Source organism: Lycorma delicatula, chromosome 9 (genome assembly GCF_047948215.1).
Source record: "Lycorma delicatula isolate Av1 chromosome 9, ASM4794821v1, whole genome shotgun sequence".
NCBI lineage: Eukaryota > Metazoa > Arthropoda > Insecta > Hemiptera > Fulgoridae > Lycorma > Lycorma delicatula.
Window position 1 is genome coordinate 71,499,870 of NC_134463.1, and position 19,049 is coordinate 71,518,918.

Consider the following 19,049-nt stretch of genomic DNA (forward strand, 5'->3'; position numbering starts at 1 on the left):
AAAATTCAATTTCCCCCACCGCCTCGAAAAATTTGCCAAAACATTTTCACATGATAACGGCCCAATGCATTCTATTGACCGATTTTGTTAAAAATCTGTCAGAAGTGATTTTTTTAGCAATGCATATGTAAGGTTAAATACAAACTTTTACATATATGCATTGATCCATCTGAAAAATCTTTTATTTTTTTTTCTAGACTTAATGGATTCCTTAAGATGTGAAACCGTTCACTGTAATTATATATATATGTTTGAGAACAACGTAATTTTAAGTTTACAAAATTTTTCACTTAATTTGTATAGAATTAATATATAACATTATCATTAGTCGAACTACTAATTAAAAAAAAAACAAATAATAAATAGAATCATCGAAGTCAGTTCATTTGGTGAGGTTTAATAATGTCATTTTTTAGTTTGAGAACATCTTTTTTTTTATGAGGTTTGTTAAAATGAAATTTTAAAGACTTTTAAAAAAGTTTCTTCAGTTTAGATTAGATATCTTCAAAAATTTTTTTATTTTTATTTTTTTTCTAATTACTTGCTAAAAAAGTGTTATTCAGAAAATACTTGGGAAAAAGTAAATAAAATATTTTTAAAAATCATAGATAATGTATATTTTTTTAATGGGATTCTATTATTTCAGTCCGAAACGGCTACTTGCTCTAATGCATTGTACCAAAGTGTTAAAAAAAGTAAGAACTAATGCAAACAAAATTTGAAGGAAAAAACATTTCCTTTTTAAACATTTTTCTATACTTTAAATGAAATTTATTTCTTAAATAATGCATCTTAAATTTTAATGACCGAATTTTTAGCGGATTTCCAAGTATTTGGAAATATATATATATAAGATTTTTTCAACCACTGTCCTGGGCGTAAATTTTAACCCATTTTGATGAAACTTGGTAGGATGATGTAAACCTATTGGAAATATAGTCCTGTTGATTTTCAAGCGAATCTGTTCACAGGAACCGAAAGAGTTGCTGAAGAAAGAGGTTCGAGCCGAAAAAAGACAGACTTTTCGTATTTTATTTGTGGATCTTTTCCGTTATCTGTTACCTACTGAATTGGATTAAGTCATAAAGTTACAGATCCATTTAAGTATACATCAAATATTAATCCAATTATTCAAAAATTTATTTTATAATAAACATTTTCAGAAATTACAACAGTAATACAAATAAAAACACAGTTTAATATTTAAAATAAAAAAAAGTAGTAAAAAATATTTTAATAAAAGTTTTGGTAAAATTTATTTTCAATAAAACTGCATGTATTGCAATCTAGTGTATTTAATTTGTACTTAAATGAAGCTGAAATTTTCATAATTAGTTTAAGTGCACGATATATTTCAGTGGTGACAGATAACGGAGAAATCCTTTTTTTCGACCTTAAATTTCACGTAACTCAAGAACGATTCAACCAATCTTCATCAAATTTTCACATGAACAACTTCAAGTACCCTAGTACAGCATACCTAAATTTCAATGAAATTTATGTGGTAGCTTTTGGAATGTTTCGAGCCGCAAAAGTACATCGACTTTATTTATACGTATATATATAAAAGGAAACTCCAATTTAAGTGAATTAGGGTATTATCGTACTCCTTATGCCTCAAAACGTAAAGAAAATTCACTTTTACCCCTACTCCTACCATGCGACTGAAAATAATACCGTACTCTTTTTCGAAAAGTCAGTTAAAAAAAAAAAAAAAAACGTTATTACATAACAAAAAAATAAATAACAAAAAGTTAGGTTAGCTGTAGTGCTGTAGTTTCGCTATAATCAGAAATGTGATTTGGTGTGAAGGAAAGGAGTTTATGTCCAAAAAATCAGTTTTAAAGTTTTAATCGTTTTGAACAAGTGATTAAAAAAACCAGAAAGTAATATTACTTTCAAAAATCATTAGGCACTTACTGTGACAGGTTTTTCTGTGTAAACCCTGACAGTTTTTATGAAATTGAATATATACCTTTCTTCACTTTTCAAGAAAATCTGTACCTACATCTCTGAAATAATATATTATTTTTTCTCTCTTTTTTTTAATGATGTATGTTTTAATCATGTTTTTAAACATGTCAGTTTTGTTTTCTCTGAGGGTTCGTATATGTACAATAATGGTGAACAGTGTGTCTTTGTACAACTGAATATCGCCTGCGTTTCGGTGAGCTAAATATGTTCAGTACATTACGTTTAGTATAAGAAAAATTTGGGAAATATTTCATTCCTTAATGTACCTAATAATTATGATATGGGATGCTTGTTTTCCTTGGATAATTTTCGGGAATAATTTGTATCTCGTGTCTATTCGCCTACAATCCTAAGGTATTTCCTCATTATCCCGAAAAATGCTATAATGGTTTACAGTGGAACAGCGGTTTGTTTTGGTAGACTATCTCTAACGCTTAAGTAGCGTAAAAAAACTTATAAGCTGTAATAGATTTTTTAGGTAGATTTCATAAGAAAGCTACCTATTGTAATGGGTACCATGATCCGACTTCCGGAAAATTTCGACATATCTTCGCGTTTAACTTCCCCCAGACCTCAAAACCACCGTCAGCTCAAAAGTTTATATATACGCACACGCGCTCGCTCGCACATTTCACTTTCTCGTGGACACGATAACTGCTGTAATTTTGCGCCAATCACTTTCAAATTGTTTCTTAAAAATAACTCGTCCCAAGATCTCGATCGAGTTCGTTAACGGCCAAAATCGGGCCATGGGGGGGCTTTTTCGAAAAAACATAATATCGCTATAACTTTCTTATTAAGTAAAATATCGAATTAATTTAAAGGTCCTAATGTTCTTTGGATAAGGGCCTAAAATTTACCTAGGTAAAGTTTTTTGATATAAGCAACCATTGGCTCAAGGGGTTGATAAAACTGGGTTTCAAAGAAAAAAAATCGTACCTCCCTTAACAGGCAAAGTATAGAATCGGTTTAAAGTGTTCGTTAGTCCTCTACACATTACCTAAAATTGACCAACACGGCAAGGGATGACCAAAATATTGCTATAATTTTAAGATGGGGCTTGTCATATGCTAAACATTTGAAACTTTTTTACACTTGCAACCATTCTCGTATTGAGTAATTTTGAAGTTTTTCTTAACTTTAAGGTGGAAATGTTTTTTATCCCCTACTTAGCACCGGTGAAATCTGCCTCCGCGTGCCGAAAGGGATTTTTTTGCATGGTACTTATTTCCTTTTTGGCAAAATTACGCTCAGTCGTAATTTTTTAGAATAAGGAATTTCTTCTTTAACGCTCTGTTTTGAAATAATAATGTTTTCTTAATTTTAAATAAAGCGTTTCTTATTGTTCGATGATTTGTTATTCAGTTTCAATTATCATCAATTTTTATTATTTTGTTTAAATTTAATTTCCTATGGATAATAATTTTTTTAACAATGTAGAAAATAAATGTGAAAATTTTACAATTCTTATATTGGAAAACTAACTAAAATTAATGTTATACCGCTTGGTGTTACCATCGTCCGAGATTTTTATAATAAAATAATTGACTTTAAGAATTAAGTAATCGATGTTATTTCAGTTTAGAATTTTTGCGGCAATTTCATCTCGTCCATTTACCTTCACCGCATGTAACTGAAAATAAATAATACTTTTTAATAATTTATCGATAAAATTAATTGTAAATTTTTAGCATTAAAAATAAATTTTGCAGTCTTATTATAACGTTTCCTTTATATAATTAAAATACCATCTAAAAATTAGTCATAAAATTTTTATTAAATATTTTTCTTTACCGAATTCGTAATTTAATATTGTTAAAATAAATATACATCCGTTACATATCACAGCTGAGTCAAAAATTTAAAAATTAATCCAAAAGCGTGGTACGTCGATGTTTATTGTTGTACTAACATTACAGTTTCTTCATTTTTCCAGTTAATAAATAACTTTTCCGATTAATAATCGTAAATAACTGCCTGTCGTTATGAAAACGAAAATCGACGAAACAGGTACTTTTACTTATTGGAATATTTCTTTTTTAATTATTTCCATTTGTTGTGAAGTTTTTTTTTTGTAGGAAAAATTTGTAGTATTTTTATGTGAGGTTTAATGTTAATCGCTTGTAATTGTATTACATGCATTATAGTATTATTATTACTATTAGGCGCATATTGTTACCAAATATTTATTATCTATTATAAATACAGCATGAAATCGGAATCAATTAGTTAATGAAATAAAATTATATATTGTCAAAAGTTTAGACATATTTTTATATAATGTTTTCAATGTGTAATTAATTATATGCGACGTAAAAAGATTTACGTATCGTTTTGTTTTTAATCTCTTGAATATCAGATCGATTTATAAATTTCAGTTATACATTTGCGAGAATTTCAATTTTTAATTACTCGCTTCGTATTAAAAAGGATGATCCAGTTTTATTTAACAGTTTCTTTTCAGTAATGAAATTAAATTTCTTCTCTTTTACCATTTAATAACAGAAATTTTCCCTTTTTTGGCTTATTTTTACGCATTAACTGCCTAATAACTTTTTGTTTTTATACAATTTTGGAGTTATTTAACCACCGGTTTTCTAATTATCTGCAATTTCTTTTTAATATATTTTTTATTATCCTTGTATGAAATCAGTAAATTTTAAATTTAAAAAACAATTTAGTTTTGAGAGTTATTTCGTTTCGAAAGATACATCTAAACGTTTTTGATAATATAGAAGTAATTAGTTAATTTTATAGTATATAGAAGTAATTAGAATTTTTATAGTAATTATTTTGCTATATTTGCTTGTATATTGTTTTTCTAGGTGGAGATTCACCTTTAGGCCTTTCGATATCAGATTTGTTGTTCAGTCTACCACGTGGTTCTTTACTAGGCGGAGCAACATCTTCAGCACCTTCCAGTACACCGACACCACCACCTAGAAATAATTTTAATTACCAGGTAGTGCATTTACATTTTACAAATACTTGCTTTCAAATTTTATATTTTCATCGATGTGAATATAGATTGTTTTTACACCCTTTCGTTCCAACTTGTAGTTTTAGTAATGCAAACTTTGCTGTATTTTTCATTACACTTTTGCAATGAAAAAAGTGTAATATTGGTATGTTATACTACCGTGTTCTACTGGTACGTTATAATATTGAGGTTATATGAACATCCGTAGGCGCTCATGAACTGCCGTGATCAAAGTCACATTTATCAAACTTAGATCTCCTGTGTACAGTAAATGTATTCATTATGTTAAGCAGGCCGGTATCGCGCAAATGTTTTGTTAAAATCGTTTTGATTACATAATCGTTTTCTCTCCCGACACAGTCAGGCGTCAATATCGATAAGGAAATAAAAAATAAAACATATATATATTTTAATTATTATAATTACAAGCAATGTTAATCTTACGTACGTAACATAATATTGAGATGTTGCGCGTTACATTTTCAGTGAGCTCTGAAAGATAATGTTCACCAAACACAAATAAATATTTTACTTATTTACATTTGTTCCAAATTTAAGTGTAATGGAAATCGTTTGTTGTGCGATGCTGCTGTGTTAGGAAACAATTCCCAATAGTACCGTCAATTTGTATTTTTATTTGAAAATCCTTACCTACCGATTGATGTTTTTCCATATGTTAAGGGTGATGAGGGAAGCTTAACTCCAGATTTTTAACATCCTCCTCCCTAGATTTTTGAAAAATTCAAAGTTTTTGAAATGCGTTTTTCTCTGAATCTATGCATTTTAGAGCAAGTTTTTCAAACAAAAAATGTGGAGGACATTCCCCTCTACAATTAATGTCTTTGAAGTTATGCCGTATAATTTTAAATTGAAATACTAGGAAGCGCTGAAGTTGTAAAAAACGTTGTAAACGACTAGACCGGTTTCGAATACGTGCCCAATTCACAACATTTTTACACTTTCACAAGCTACAGCTCCAAAACGGTAAGTCGTACAAGAAAATTGTTTAAAGTTGTCTGTTTTTTTGAGATTAACAACTTTTCCAAATGCAATACAGACGAAAAACAATTTTTTCCGGTGAAAAAACCGAAAAGTCACGTTTTTTTACAACTTTTTCGAGGCTGTGGTTAGTTTTCTGTAAAATAAAAGAACCGAAAAGAAAATTAATCAAATAGAGTAGCTGGAAGCAGAATAATACTCTTGATTTACACTTTACCGCATTGAAGAATATGGTACACATGGTTTTTACGCACATAATGTGCTTTAAAATCGTATTCGGTTTAACCGAATAAATAATAAAATGTCAGTAGATATTTTTTAGTATTATTAGATAACTTAATAAAATGTCCGCTTAAAAACACTGTAGTCCAGTGGTGCTTAATTTAAATTCCTATGCACACTAACAGTTTTTATTATTACCTTCTCTTTCGCCCTTCCAGCATGTATTTGGAAAGTTTCTTGCAAAGTTTCATAAACTTCGGGGATGGCTAGTGACAGTAAGCTTAAGGATTATACACTAAAAGTACAAAGAAACAAAGAAAGGTGGACTCATTATATTAAAATGTTATCGATAATATCAAGTGGAAATAGGTGCTGCGATTCCACAGTGCCTATACGCGAGCCGCCACTGGTTTTAGCCCAAAATCGATTTATCTTGTTGGAGTCAATGATTTACATTATTATGACTGCTTTTCTGTTGTCGTTTTTGTTAGGCAGTAGTAGTCATTTCTGATATATCTAATTGAATATAACTATAACTTCATTATCCTTCTTGCGATTTCTTGCCAGTCCTCTAGTGGTAATTGAATAGAGAATATTGTGTGGTCAATGGAACACGCGTTGGATATATAATTTTAAATTTATCAAGGTGTTTTTAAACTCGTAAACTATTAAAGTGCATTAAAACATTTTATTTTATTTCTCCTTTTTTGCAAGGAAACTTTTACCGTTTTGACGTTAAAATAAGTTATATCTAACATTTTTTGTTGGTTCCCGAAAATTCTAAAAGTAGTAGTGAGTGAGTGTATGTATGTACGTGTTTTTTTATTCCCCGGTGTCATTGTTATTCAAACGGCGCTTTAGGACTGAAATAAGTATTTCTTTATAATATTACAAAAAATAAAAGAAACTAGTACAATATTATTTAATCGCCGTTTGACTTTTATGTGCAAACAACATTGTTAACAGCGTTTCACCCTCCCAGGAGGTCTCTGCTGATCCTTCTCAGTTCGCTTCGTTTTCCTCCCTTTTGCGCATTTTTAAAACATTTTAGCAAACATCAATATTGTTAAAATCTTTATTACTATTTAAACTAACCGTATTCGTACAGTTTATTTATATTTAGATAAGCGGTATCCTGTTATAAAAGTATGTAAACGATAATACTACTGTTAGAATAAAAACAAAAAACAATACATTGTTTAAATAGTACAATGTGGAGTAACGTGAGGGCCGTTATTTTTTATAATACGCTCTGGAATTGCGTACATAATAAACGTGAATTTTTTTTTTAATTGAGATTGCATATTAATTCGATTGGCGTCAATATTTTAGTAAACAAATTATATTATCTTAGTTTATGTAAAGATTATGTAATATGGAAGTTAAATTGAAAGTGTTTTTAATTTTAACGTGGATGGAGGGATATTTGCGTATTATTTATTATTAACCCAATCACCGGTTTGAATTGATCATTAGGGAACATCATATACAGTGTCCATAAAGTTTTTCCTTGATTACAAAAAGTGTATTAACAGAAAAAGTATTAGTTACAGCTGTCAATAAACTTCAATATTGTGCGTCTTTTGTCGCTCGTAGAATGTTCAACCGATAATCAATTTCACGCCCACGCCGTGTATTTGTCAACATTTCTTCGGTAACACTAGCAACAACCTCAGTTTCAATGTGTCCAGATCAGGTACGGGTGCTGCATAGACATTGGTCCTTAACATAACCACAGAGGAAAAAGTCTTAAGGGACTTATTTCTGGTGATCTTGGTGGCCAGGTAGTGGGACCGACGCACCCAATACATTACCATGAAATGATTGTCAGAAAATCTCGAACTTGTAATCCCAATGTAGTGGTACGCCATCCTGCTGGAAAACTACCCTAGGTTGTGCAAGTCGTTTAGTTGAGGTATAGCAAAGTGTTGCACCATATTCAGGTAAATGTTAGCTGGTAAAGGGAATCTCTAACTTTTTGCCTGGTAAAGTACGGATTTTCTGAGCCTCATATTCTTCACATTAAATGTTTACTTTCCCTGAGGTGTGGAAAGTAGCCCCGTCTGAAAAACACACACGCTGCAGGTACTCATTGTCGTTATCAATCCGTTGCAAAATCTGTTTTAAAGGCAGCACAACGAGGGCCGTCATGTCGCTGTAGATGTTGCAATATCTGAACTTTATACGCGTGCAACTTTAATTCTTGTGTAATATTCTGTACATTGTTGACCGGGGAATCCCTTGTTCCTGAGATGCACGACGGGTAGATTTGGAAGGGCTATGTAGAAGTAGTTGCTTCACTATCTCAACCTTCTCTTCATTAACTGACGGTCGCCCTGTTCACGGTTGACTACAGGAACTGTAGTCAAGGAGAGTGCAACACTCTCCTTAAACTGTGCATACCACGCAACGATACTCTTGCTATCAGTTGCTGGTCGCCCGTATTCCCTACTACAAAACACTACATCTCGCCTTGAAGCTTGGTCCAGGGTTACAAGGCTTAAAATTTTCACCTGATATTTACAAAATGTGTAGTCTTTTCTCTGCTTCCCTTCCATTCCGAAAGTTTTTCTCAACGGAGAGATCATTGCTATCTCTCTTGATATGAGGGTTTTAGATAGCCCTCATCTTTTGATGAGCCGCCTTACATGGGTCAAACGCATCAAAGAATTAAAAACAAAATGTTCCAAATTTTTATTAATGCTGCCAGTCCTTAGCAACACCAATTCGGGAACCGATCGATGATATGAGATTTTATATTATTCCTTAGGATTACTTGGATTTTGGTTGTATCGCCTACTCTTCAGCGCGCAATACTGTGCTTAAAATGCTGGAATGCTATACATCATGCTTTTCTTCGGCTTGCCACGGATTCCTTTCGATCAAACCCTGTCGTAAGCTTACTTGTTGACTGCGATTAGCTTTTGGCAACTTATTTTTGCCCGTCTTGCAGCCAAATCACCCGGCTTTTGACACAGTCCTTAGGAATCCTAATTTAGGAAGGTATGAGGACCGGACCATCCACGTTGTACTGCACCTGAAGGTGATTGTACCCGACGTCTACTGCACCTTGTAAATGTTGACACACCTTATATTTTTTCAACATATCCATGCCCATATCCTCCGTGGCGATTCAACCTCATAAATTTTATGTTTGACCTCACGATATACGATGAAGAATCAACACCCACCTACTGTCTTCCAGCAAAGGTTTCACTATATTCTCTTTAAAATAAACCCAGTAATATACTCAGATGGATCGGAACAGAACGATACCGTTGGTAGCGCGTTTGTTGTCAATGGTAGAACTTATATGTTTGGTCCACCTGGTGTGCGCTCACTGCTGAACTATGAGATAAATATGGCGCTTAATATCATTAACCGCTAAACACCGAAATATCCATATTTGCAGTGACTCGTGTAGTTCTCTCAAAGGTTTAGAAAATTTTTATTCAGACATCCTATTGTTATCGAAATCTACAATGCAATTGCCGAGTTAAACAATCGCCACACACAAGTGAGTTTCTGCTGGATCCCTAGCCACATGAGGATTTCGGGTAAGGAACGTGCAGATTACGCTGCTAAAGGCGCATTTAATCAACCTCTATTACCACTCTTATTAACTACTTCTGACTGGACGACTACCATTTATACACTCCGACATATTGAATCTGTTGTCATGGGACTCATACAGAAAATCTCGCCGAAAGGAAGTGGACCTCTGCCGATTGCGAGTAGAACATATGAAAGCCACTCAGCGGTGCCTGTTGTCAGCGGAAAATGTACCATTATGCGTAAGATGAGACTGTCGCTTAGTTGTGTGCCACATCCTTGTGGATTGCGTACGTTATGTGCGGCCTTATGTCGCAAATTTAAGCTACCTAATAACATTCGCAGTATCCTAGGCAATAACAACTGTGTGTTAGATCAAGTACCGTTATTCCTACGGAGTATAAATATGATTCGTGAAATATATCTGCCCAGTTCTAGTATTTGTATTTTTTATTCTTGAGCGAATGTTATTTTTTTTAAAAGATAAACTTAGATACTTTGTTATCCATGAAGAAGAGGGGCCATCCCTTACGGATTTTGTTAAATTTTATATAATTTTTTTCTCGTTTTTGTACTTTGGATTCTGACTGTGATATTATTTAAGCTTTTCGTGATATCTGTGATATTAACTTAATCGTTTTTTCTTTTTTAATATTTGAATCTTTAAATTTTAATCTTTTTTAATATTTTACTATTATAGTATGTGATATATTACTATCACATACTATAATAGTATGTTTTTTTTAGTCATATTACTATAATTTACATTCATTTAGTTTTAGTTTGATCCGGACGATAACGCGAGAGCGTGTTTCGCTTTAAAAAAAAAACTACCTGAAAAATACAAATATAAAAAAACTTAATTATTTTTTTTTCTTTTGCCGCAAACCGTAGAGCTGTAGCTGTAATGGCGGAAAGAATGGGGATAACCTTGCATAACTGGCACCGAAATGTGTGAAGTGGCTTTCCTTATTGACTGCCCCTTTTGACGAGAAAAAATACTAGAGATTTGTTTTTAGGTGAAAAAGATTAATTAATAAATAAAATCATCGAACGAAATGTTTGAATTAAATTGAATTGATAAGTCACTTCTGGGGTGTTGTAAGAGAGAAATAGTTTCATAAAACTTGTCATAAAAATCTATTTCTTCGATAGCCAGTTATCGTGACGTTTAAATTCTTTTTAATAATTATTACCATTCGGATACAACAAAATAACATTTTGCTGTTTAGAAGAAAAGTTCATAACGTTGATGTCTAGTAGTTAAATTTGTATGGAATCATAGTTCAACCACGAGTGAAAATCGTGCTTTATTTCTAGCACCATAGTGCTTAGAAGTAAAACAGTAATAGCAATTACGATCGAGATTCGTATGTAGTTCAAGAAAAGCGCACGTAGACCAGATAAAGAATAACGGACATTATACTGTATAGTAGAAAAACAGAAAGTTAGAATAATTAGCGAGAAGACTACAAATTGGATAGTTTAAAAACATCCCTTCCCGTTCAGCATTACAGTTTAAAAAATTTCTTGTTACAGTTTCTTATAGTTCTGGATATTTTTATAACCGTTCAAGAAAAAAAAACTTCTAATAAAAATTAATCTTCAGAATATGTTGCTGGAGTAACGAAAAAATTTTTAAAAAAATCCATTGCGACCTACCTGTTAATATTTTTTTTTTTTTAATTTCTTAAGATTGCAGTTGTAGTGGTGAACATGTAATTTAAGAAAAATTTAATTAGTTTTATGGTTTACATAATTTACGCAATTATAAGGATGTTTTTTTTTCATATTGCTGGATATGAGTGTACAGAGTTAGTATCAGATCTCTTTATATATTTGTCTCTAAACGTCGCAGTTAATAAAACCGGTTCAAACAGATAGTAGTTGTAAAATCTCATTTAATAATTTAATATTATGTTTCTAGAGTTCTTGTTATATAGAACGGGTATTTTTAAAGGTGGAAAAATGTAGGCCGAGATGGTTCGGAAGCGTGTGTAGCATACTTGTGACTGAAATAAGATTCGTAAGTTGGAAATGTGGGGAAAAGAAAGGCAGGAAAGGAATGGCCGAAAAAAAGTGAGGTGAAAGTAAAGAAGAAAATTACTATAGATAATTTTCTATTACAAATATAATCTAGATAAAATAATTGTAATGAATGGTAACCTTAATGAGGATTTTTTGTTTCTCATAGCGGGATGGAATAAAATAAATATATACAGTCGATAGCGAAAAATTGTTTGTATGAAGTTTTCATTTCATTAATGTTAGTTTTAACGGTATTGGTGTAACAATCATATTAAACTGTGCTATTAGGAGCTGAGCCTATGACCGTCGATTACAAGTTGAAAAAATGATTGCCGAACGTTATGTAAAATCCTGTGACCGACGAGTCTGTCTTCAAACTATATGCACAGTTTCGACAGAGTCCACCGATAAGAACGGATCAACCTATGTAAATAAGTTCAATTTCATCGGGGATTATAAATTTTTCCACCGTTAAAAGGGTACCTCAAACGAAAAGTTTCAGTGGTTTAATACACGCAAAGCGCGCTCATACACAAACACTACGCTCTTATTTGACCACTCACCCTCTTTTTCAGCCAGAGAGAGACCACATTCTCTCTTTCGCTCGATGTTTGTTTCTTATTCTCCCCTCATTCCTTGTTTCTCTCTTCTAAAATACATGCAGTCTTGTTAATGGGCGTGGCACACCACTAGTAACATCAATACTACTGTACTGCAGATTGTTTTACTTTCTAAAATTTTCGTTTATTAAATAAAACAAAAAAGAAGAAACCCTTCTTTTCCTTAACTTATTTTCTTGCATACTTTATGTACGCATACACGTAGAGGTGTATACATTTATAGATGCATTACCTTATGCAAATATTATATTTTATAATTTTCTTAATCTTTTGATGTATACCCTGGAACAATTCTAGTAATAAAATTAAACTGCATTTTTGGTTGTTAGTAAATTTTATTATCATGTGGGTAGACAGTTTAGTCATGAGCGAATGAGGGAGGAAAGTTATATCCCGTTTATATGAGGTCGGCATAACTTTATCTTAACTTTTTATTCGAAAGTTACATTAGAGGTTTGAAAATACGAACTAGGATTTACAGTTTAGGAACGATTCAGATTTTAAAATAAAATAAATTGTAGTCGTGGATTGTACTACTATAAACTTGTTAATTTAATTTAAAACTATTAACAGCTGATAATTTATTGTGGCAGAATGACTTAAATTCAAATTCTAGCGTTAACTGGTTCCTTGAAGGTATACTTTGGGAGAAAGTGGGTTGCTTATAGTATACTATAAGGCACTTTTCACTAGCGACTAAAAGATACGAAAAAAAAAGAAGGCTGTATTAAAAGCGATTTATCGACATCCAGTAAAAGTTTCGTCGGTTAAAATCTGTTAAATATCGTAATTGGGAGGATTATACAGTTATAGTTTATGGTATGCCCCTATAGTTTCATAGACGCACCGGTTTTTCGGTTAGCATAAAAAGTAAGCGAAATTTCTGCAGTTTTTCATATACTGATAAATGTAAAAAAGGAATGCCACGCATTTAAAAGGTTTTTTGTAAATTATGGTAACCTGTTGAAAAAATTTCTTTATGCGGTTCATTTATTGAACTTGACCAATTTTGGATACAACCAAAGAAATTGGGCGTGTCAAATTTTTATTTAAAAAAAAAAAAAAAAACAATTTTATTGGTCGTGACATCTGGCGATAACAGTAGTTGTTAGTCCCCCTGGAAAAAAATTGATAATATCCTGTTTTAGCTTGTAAAGTTCGACAGAAATTACAGTTTGGCCTAATGTAGATATAATGTGTAAAATATCAGAGAAAAAATAGCTTATTATTCGCGGCCAAAACTGCCATTTACTCAAGGTTCTTGACCCACGTATTCGTTTGACGTTTGTTTTTTCCTGGTTTACCTTTTCTTTTTCCTTTTTAGCCTCCGGTAACTACCGTTTAGATAATTCTTCAGAGGATGAATGAGGATGATATGTGTGAGTGTGAATGAAGTGTAGTCTTGTACATTCTCAGTTTGACCATTCCTGAGATGTGTGGTTAATTGAAACCCAACCACCAAAGAACACCGGTATCCACGGTCTAGTATTCAAATCCGTGTAAAAATAACTGGCTTTACTAGGACTTGAACGCTGTAACTCTCGACTTCCAAATCAGGTGATTTGGGAAGACGCGTTAACCACTAGACCAACCCCGGTGGGTTTCCTGGTTTACCTTCAATCCTAAGTCTTTACTTTGAATATGAGGATACATTTCAGATTTTCTTTAATTTCCCGTGGGAGTACAAAAAGCTATTGATATAATGTAACCTGTGGAAATGTTACAAACTTATTCTAAGAATAAGAAAATCAACGATAAGAGTTTTACCTAATTATCTTTGAGGTAGTGTTTTATATATAAAGTTTTTTTTCTATAACTCTACGGTGAGAGCGTTACATATTAATCCCATTTTTAAATTTTGATCATTTGAGGTGTTTACCTAAGAGGGTAAGGAATCTAAATAACTCCCCCAATTGTAAGTTTTTTGTAAAGATAAACTGATAATTTCGTCATTCAAATTCCTGTAACTCGAATGCCTATAACGCGAAAATTTCCTCAACTTGAAATTCTAATTCCCGGCCGTATTGTATTAGTTATACGGAAACATAATTCCTTTAGAACAAAAATCCTATAAGTAGAAGTGAAATATGTGATGGGTTTTTATTCTAACTTTTAACGTTAGGCCTATTTTATTTTCAGTTCCTGTACAATGAGATAACAAAAAAGGCAACATACAGTAAATCACGCGTCAGTATTTACCGGAACTCGTTTGCCGTAAGAAGTGTCGGTCAATGTGTCTTTTTATATAACCTTCTCAGCTCTTATGCATAGTTTTCGTATGTCTGTTTGGGTTTGTTTGGTACTGTAAACAAAGGTGTTCTTATTCTTTCCTTACGATTTTTATTTTAGTTTTTATACAATTAGGCTGTTTTTATTCAGTTTGGTTTTTACTGTTATTTTTTAAAATATCGAAAAGAAATTTAAAAACATTGTCATTAGATTATAAAATAAATCATAATGAAAATAGTCGAGAGAGAAAAAAGAAAAACGTGATCGCATCGGAATTCGGAATACAAACACGCTTATAAAACGATTAACAAAAAAATTTTGAAAGATCGTAGTCTTAAAAACTCGGCGTTAATCAAAAGAGTAAAAACTGTAAAATAATGCGATGTTGTAAAAAAAACAAGCGTTTTAGAGTGCTGTAAAAACAGTCGCGAGACATTTCAATTGTACGAATTTCAAAACTAGGTGTGGGTTGTATTAATAAGTTTAGAGATAAGTATGGAATAATCTTTTAAAAATGTTTGTGGTGAAAGTGCCAGTGTAAATGAAGAAGTTTGTAATACGTGGATAAACAGTACCTAAAAGAAATTAAGCACATACAACAAATCATACATTTTTACGTAACTGGATTGTTACGTCTTATCATTTAAAGGTGATAAATGTCATGGTGGGAAACGAAGTAAAGACCGCGTCACAGTTCTTTTAAGTGCGAACATGTCGGGGACAGAAAACCTTTCTTAATTGGTATCGAAAAATCACGTTTCGACAATGTTAAATATTTGCCTATTCAGTACAAAACCAATAGAAAAGTGTGAGATACTAAATTGGTTTGCTTGGCATTTCTCCCGCCACCACCCCATTCGGTCGCCCTAAAGCATAAGACCGAATGTCTTGTGCCACAAACGGCTGCTGAGCCACGAAACAGTTTAGCGACCAGTGTCCTAACTAGCTCCTAGAGCTAACCTAAAAGCGTGATACCATACGCCACTCGCTTGTGTGTCCCACCGCCCACTAGTCATATCACTAAAATGGGTAGGCGCACCCCGTCAACTACTAAAACTACTACTATTGTTTATGACTATCAATAATTTATCTCGTCAAAGACAACATTTCGCTGCCACGCCTAGGCCGCTGAATACCAGCAAGTACCTGCCCACCATTAAAGCGCTTGGAGCCTTAATCTGGCTGGTAGCCAGCCATATCTGTTAGCTTCTTACAGCAGCACGGCAGGAGTCTTTTCCCTTAGGTAAACTACTGATGTCTGTTGAACAAAGCAACCGCATCAAGGAACTCCCACGCGGTCTGACAATGCGGATCTCGCCGCTTGTGAGTGGCCAATTTTCCCCTTAACCTCTTAAGTTCCAGGGTGGCCTGAGTTCTGTCCCCCCCCCCCCCCCAAGAGCTGGGCAATCGAACATGTATTCGTTCGACTGGACCTGCCCGCAGACGGACAGCTCATCAGCTACCACTTGGAACCGAAACAAATATGGTTTAAATTTACATGGTTGGAGAGCACTTGGGCTCCCGTTGCCCTTAAAAACGAAGGAGAGATATACCATCCCCCCAGATCCTGTATAAATCTATACAAGGAACTTCCCTTAGTCGTGGCGTGCCATTTTTGCTTCCATCGCGAGGCTGTAAAGCCTCCTCCGCAGGCGGGAGATGGGCAACTGTTCGAAACAAAGTGTGGGATACTAGTGAAATCTTCGAAAAATGGTTGTTCAAATCGGATGATTTGTTTTTGAAAAGAAACAAAAACCAGAAATTAATCTTCATTGTATGTGGGAAGTATCTTTGAATGATGTGACTGAGCTAATAATTTTTAACTGTTTTAAAAAAAACTGGTTTTAAAAACCCACAACCACCCGTTATTTAGTCGGAATGTGAACAAACTAGCAGTGTAAACCTACAATGCAGTTTTAGCTACAATAATTATGATGACTAAGATGATTAAAAGTATGTTTTACAAGTACCCAGCGACGTAACTTTTTGGAATTGAAGATTTGTTAGTAGCCGAATACCCTACTGACGAAGCTAACGCAAAGGCAAATGAGAGTGACTCCATAGAAACTATTCGGATAAACGACAATGATTAAATATCTTGCGTACCGGCTCCAACTTTAATGAAATTCGTAGAGTCAAAAGATGATTTACCAGAGTTTTTTCCGCGGTAGCAGAAACGTCAGCTATCTAAAAAATTTTTGATCGATTTTAATTAGTTTTTTACGAAAGTGAAAATTCTTAATTTTTAATTTTATTTTTTATAATTTTAATATTGTTTTTATTTTATCTGAAAAGCTTTAAACACAATCCTTGAATTTAAAATTGAACCGTGTTTTATCTACAACAATAATTTTTACTTTTCATAATAAAGTATATTCTTAACGATTTTTGTGCAATAAATTGATTCAGTGAGAAAAATGTGATTAATGGTACAGTATTTTCGTGTTTATTTATTAGCCTACATTTTGTCTTCCGCGGTAATAATTATTCTTCAGGTAACTTAAGTTTAACTTTTACTGACTACATGCATTATTATATACATGTACGTACTAACCAGTCGTACGTACTATGTGCTGTATTTATAATGCACGAATCATATCATGTAATAATATTGCTTATATAATAAGACTGTATTGTATATGGAAAAATGCAATATTTTCGTAAATAGTGCTGTACATTTTATGCGAGTGAATTGACAGAGTAGTAATTTCGTAACTTGAATCTCGAATTTTCCATAATTCTTAATTTTTTTTATTCCTTGAATATTAAAGATATAGGAATTCCACTGTATTTCGTTTTCATTTAATTTTCTTCGACGGTCTTCGATGATGTCAGGTGTATCTTCGTATGTAATTTCCGTAGAAATAGAATACAAGTTCCATGGTCGAAGTACTGTATCGTGTAGTAGCGTGTAACAAGCGTCATAGTACTACCAGAGCGTAGGCTTAAGGACGGGACTAAAGTCTAGACCGGGTCCGTCTGTCGTGCGGGCTGAAGGGGGGGATCCGGCCTACATTCCCTCTACGCCGCCGCTCGTGCCATTGCGTCGTCTTGTTTTACTAGAGGGGTTCGGTTAGGGGTACAGTCGTCGCGGGGGGCGATGAAATGCCGGATCGATGTTCCCCGCCACCCCTGTGGCATTATCTGGGGTGTGTCTCCATCCCGCTTTCTCGTTCTATCTCTTTTTCAACCTCTCTCTCTCCCTCTTGCGTTTATCGCCGCTACGAGTAAAGGAGACGCCCGAACGCGTCGTCGTTACTACACAGTCACACTTCACAGTTTAAGTCAGTCATCAAGCTTTCCCGAGCCACCCCCTACCCTTTTCTACTCATCGGTTCTTATTCGGTTTTCCAACCGCTACCCCTCTTTTCTGGCAACGCTGTTTTTCTCTTTGGCCTCATCATCTTCAACCGCTATCAACCATCTGTCCGGCCTTTTCTCTTAAACAGTATGCTGTCTCGTATCTAGTTCTGTTTTATTCAGGTCCGATACGAACTTGTTTAATATTACTATTACTTCCCTCTCATACGATGAATTTAACTAAAGTTTATTAATAACATTGTCAATAGCTCTGAAACACCTATTTTTTATTTTGCGAAATTTTTTGTATATTTGGAGCGTATACTCTTGATTTTTTTTTTTTAACTTTAATAATTAAATCTAAAATCTTCCCAAAAATATTCTGTAATACTTCAATTTTTTGAAATATATTCTTCTAAATTTTTGTTCCAGAATGCACTGTTTTAGAAATATGAATTAAATGAATACAATCTTTTAATTCTTTTATATTAAATTACGGCTGAATTATTAAAAAAAAAAAAAAAACTAAACTTGTGCTTACTGTACATTTTTTATTGTACATTTTACTACTGTTCTCAAAAGCGATATGTTAAGAAAATAAGCTAAATAGAAGCGAAACTTAATTACCTATTTATAGTGTCATGTTCCAAAAGTAGTAACAGATTTTTTTGTTTATTTTTTGTCGTTTTTCTTTTTTCTACAACTCCACTCCTGATCATTTACCGTATAATTCGCTTTAAGTCGGTTGGTGGTCCTATTAAAATTGTAAATAAAATAAATTTCTTTATAATATAATTTAAAATAATAAAATCTAAATAATAAAATCAAGACAATTAGCAGTGGATCTTGCAACTGATAATTATTTTTAATAATTGTTCTGTGCCACCAGATATGTATTTTTAATAAAGACCTGGAATACACTCTCTCCTTTTGAAACAGATTCCTCAATGTTGTGTACTCAAATTTTCATCAGAATGAAAACTCTAAATTTAAACTAACTAAATTTAAATTTTAGTGAACACACAGATATTAAGAGGTAGCAGTTATAGTACGTATGTGCTCTTTTATTGATACGACCTTCAGGTATACTTATACGATGAAAATTAGATTCATTACCGGGTTCGATCTCGAAATCAGCTGGTGTA

General features: G+C 33.0%; 1 protein-coding gene across 1 annotated transcript in view; it reads left to right on the forward strand.

Annotated features, from left to right (window-relative positions):
* orb (polyadenylation element binding protein orb) overlaps positions 1-19,049 on the forward strand; it is a 122,831-nt gene that overhangs the window by 70,840 nt on the left and 32,942 nt on the right. The window contains exon 3 of the mRNA XM_075375013.1: positions 4,800-4,936. Coding sequence (XP_075231128.1) covers positions 4,800-4,936 — 137 coding nt within the window. The remainder of the gene's footprint in view (positions 1-4,799; positions 4,937-19,049) is intronic.